The 3,732-nt window shown below is 59.7% G+C and overlaps 1 protein-coding gene across 1 annotated transcript; it reads right to left on the minus strand.

Annotated features, from left to right (window-relative positions):
* Nucleotides 1-223: 223 nt before the first annotated feature.
* LOC114071731 (coiled-coil domain-containing protein 124-like) lies at nt 224-3,155 on the minus strand (the record flags this gene model as incomplete). Its single annotated transcript, XM_027909585.1, has 3 exons — nt 2,851-3,155; nt 2,544-2,715; nt 224-441 (listed from the first exon to the last, which is right to left on the minus strand). Coding segments are annotated over exons 2-3 (377 nt in total), but the record flags the coding sequence as incomplete, so codon positions are not given.
* Nucleotides 3,156-3,732: the final 577 nt, after the last annotated feature.

Genomic DNA, 3,732 nt, shown 5'->3' on the forward strand with positions numbered 1-3,732 from the left:
CCAAGTCCAACCCTCAACCATCACAGCCACATTCACCGCTAAACCACGTCCCCAGGTGCCACATCCACGTGTTTTTTGAACACTTCCAGGGATGGTGAATCCACCACTTCCTGGGCAGCCAAAGCTTTACAACCCAGGCCTGCAGCTCCTGCTTTCCAAACACCTCATCCTTCAGTGACAGCAGGTGGAGAAGCAGCAGCCCCCCCATCCCACACCACCCCACTCGCCAGGGCCTTTCCATGGCATTCCCAAACCTGTATCCGTGTTCTCCTTCTGCTGCTGGTCTTTCCTGATCGTCTCCTCGATCTGGGCCCTGGTGACCTTCCCTGGAGTGACCTGCTTGGGTGACTTCCCTTTGAGCTTGGAGTCCTCCTCCTCCAGCAGGCGCTGCAGCTCCTTCTTGCGCTCCAGCTGCTCCAGCCGCCGCTTCTCCCGCTCCTCCTGCAAGGGAGGAAGGACCAGGTCACCCCCAAACCTTACAGAGGGATCAACCCCTCCCTTCCAGCAGCAGGGAATCCCACTGGAACAGGAGCAAGCTGGATCACCCCGACCTTCAGCAGGACAGAGACAGCCCGTCCCCATCCCTCTGGAATGACGATTCCCACATCCCTGCCCGGTGATGTCAGCCCTGAGAAACACGACCCTGCTGCGGAGGAGGAATGCCAGGACAATCAGATTAAGCTTTCCACTTTAATTTTAATCAGTGCTGGGAGGCTGGGAGTTCAGCAGCTGCTGGTGAGGAGCCTGGATCCGTCCTCATGCCCTTCCCGAGGGCCGGCACGCGCGGCCGGGCGGATTCCGACAGGCAGAGCAGCTCCTGTGGGAACCTGAAGTGCTCCAGAAGGAGCTCGAGAGCCACTTTGCCCAGGGAAGAGGGTGACAAGCCCGTGGAACAAGCCCTTAAGGGCTTTCAGTGCTCTGGCTGAGAGCTGCCTCCCTCCCTTTCCAGATCCTGGAAGGTCAGGGGGAAAAAAAACCCAAAAACCCAAACAAACAAAAGAGGGAAGGGGGAGAGGAGGGAAGGGGAGAGGGAAGGGATACACAGGGATGTGTCTGTGGCCACGGTGCAGGATCACAATGGATCCAGGTGGAATTTCCAGGTTGGCCACCAGCTCCAGGGAGTTTCGAGGAGGCCACAGGGCACTGGGAGGAGCAGGGGATGAGATTCCTTCAGCGGGACATGTCCATTCCCAAGGATCTGGGTGTCAAAACACGAGTTTGCAGCCTCGCAGGGAAGTGCCTGAGCAAGGAATGGCTCACCCAGCTCCCAGAAGAGCTTCCCAGCTGCTGTGGGGAGGAGAGCCAGGTCCCAGGCACAACCAGCTCCTTGGTTCCCCTCTCAGGAGAGGCCCTGGAAAGGCTGGAGAGCTCCTGGCACGGCAGGGAGGCCAAGGAATGCCAGGAAGATGACGCAGGTGGCAAGTGAGCGGAGCAGAACCGCCCTGGAGTGTGCCCGAGTGCCCAGCGGGATCTCCAGGGCTCACCAGAGCCTGGAAACGGGATCAGACACGGCCCTTCCATCGCCCACAGGATGGAAGGAAAGCTAGAGCAGTTTGGGGACAGGAACCAGTTTCCCAGTCAGCAATCCCAGCTCCCAGCACATCCCTCCCCCGACCCCTCTCCAAATTCCCGTCCTCCCTGCCCGCAGGAGGCTGTTCTGGAAGCACAAACAGGTCACCTTCGGCCGAGCCCTTAAATCCAGCAATAACAACTCCTCGTTCCAGGAAGCAATTAGGGGGCATTACGGGATCGCTCTGGGAACAGCCCACAGGACTCCGGATTCCAGGACACAAATTAGGGATGAACTCACGCAGGGGACACAGTGGGAAGGGCCCAAGGTCACGGGGACGTGGTGCCTCCTGCCACAGCTCCCAATTCCTGGAGCAGCACAAGCCCAGGAACCCCCAAAATCCCAACAGACAGCACGAGGAAAGAGGGATAATGTCAGAGGAAGCAGCTAAATCATCACTAAGAGTTCCTAAAAAAAACCCCACAAAACCAGGAGGTGGATTTGGGTAACAAGAGCAGGACATTAAAAACCCAAATAAATAACCCAAAAAACACTGATGGGAACAGGGACCCAGGGAAGGGCAAACCAGAGGGAACCTCAGGAGAGAGACATTCCTGATGTGGGGAACAGCAAAACCAGGAGGGAGAGAAAAGAGCTTTCTGAGACCCTCATTAATCTGCTGATTCCATTTTCCTCCTCTGAAAATCCGAGGCGAGAAAAGGAAAAGGAGGAACGAAAAGGAGCTAAAGGAGCGTTTTGGGCACAGTCCAGATTCCTGATCTTTGCCTGGATTCGGTTTTAAGCAGTTCCCAGCAGAAGGCTGGCGCTGCCTCCCTCGGGAACTCTGCGATCCAGCGGGAGCTGGGGATTGCACAGCAAAGCTCACACCTCACTCCCACACCGGGCTGCTTTTAGCTCCAGGAGAAGCCGCCGAATTCCGGCTTTTCCCCCCCGGAACGGAGCCCAGGACGGGGTGTGGGGTATCCCTGGACCTCCCAGGATTTAGGAGACGCCTCCCTGGGCGGGCACTGACCTTCCTCTGCTCCTTCCTCATCACGTGTTTGTCCTCGTCCTTCCAGTAGGCATCTTCCAGCTCCTGCTGCCTCCTGGCATCGGCCGCTGCCTTGGCCTCGGCTTTCCTCGCTCGGGCAGCAGCCGACTTGGTGTTTTCCCCCTGGAACTTCTTGGGCATCACTCAAGGTGCTCTTTGGGGAGGAAAGCAGGGTCAGGCCCTTGTGCCCTGGGTCTGGGGTTTGCTGGGAAAACGTCTTTTAGGGGATCACTGAGGTTGGGAAAGGACTCCCCCAAGGTCACGGAGTCCCCCCGTGCCCGATGCCCACCCTGTCCCCCAGCCCAGAGCACTGAGTGCCACCTCCATCCTTCCTTGGGCACCTCCAGGGGCGGGGACCCCAAACCCCCCTGGGCAGCCCCTGCCAGTGCCTGACAGCCCTTTCCATGGGGAAATTCCTCCTGGTGTCCAACCTGAACATCTCCTGGTCATTCCCTGTTCTCCTGTCTCTTGTTCCCTGGCAGCAGAGCCCAATCCCCCCCAGCTTCCCTCTCCTGTCAGGGGGTTCCAGAGCCCAAAGGTCCCCCCTGAGCCTCCTTTTCTCCAGGCTGAGCCCCCCCAGCTCCCTCAGGAGTTCTCCAGATCTTCTTCTTTGTGCTTCAGCCCCGTTCCCTTCTCTGGACACGCTCCAGCCCCTCAACGCCCTTCTTTTCCTGAGGGTTCCAGAACTGGCCCCCTGATCTGAGGATCCCCCCAGCACAGGGGACAGTCACTGGCTTTGACCCAGTCCAGGCGCCCTTGGCCTCCTTTCCCCCTGGGCTCATGCCCAGCCGCTGTCACAGCACCCCCAGGTTCCCTCCCAGCCCCTCCGTCCCCCCTCCTGGAGGGCTCCGTGGATTTGGGGTGGCACCAGGGCAGGCTGTGGCTCTGCTTGGGGACGCTGCCCGCGCAGACAGGGCCACAGAGCCACCCTGGATCCCAAATCCGGGGGGTTTTAATGACACATCTTTAATCTGTCGAACAAAGGCGGGCACAGAAGGGCTGCTCCGGGGGGCTGGCCGCTCCACCCCCAGGGTTCCCCCAAATCCCTCCTCCCGCCGGCTGCATCCTCTGGCCCTTCCCTAAACCCCTTCCCCTGCCCTCTGACCCTTCCCGGGGAGCGGGATCCGGGCCCAGGGTGGGGATGGGGGGGGGGAAATCGGGACACCCGGGC

This window comes from Empidonax traillii, unplaced genomic scaffold, assembly GCF_003031625.1.
Source record: "Empidonax traillii isolate 1590-97213 ecotype Southwest subspecies unplaced genomic scaffold, ASM303162v1 scaffold2236:size31304, whole genome shotgun sequence".
Classification (NCBI taxonomy): domain Eukaryota; kingdom Metazoa; phylum Chordata; class Aves; order Passeriformes; family Tyrannidae; genus Empidonax; species Empidonax traillii.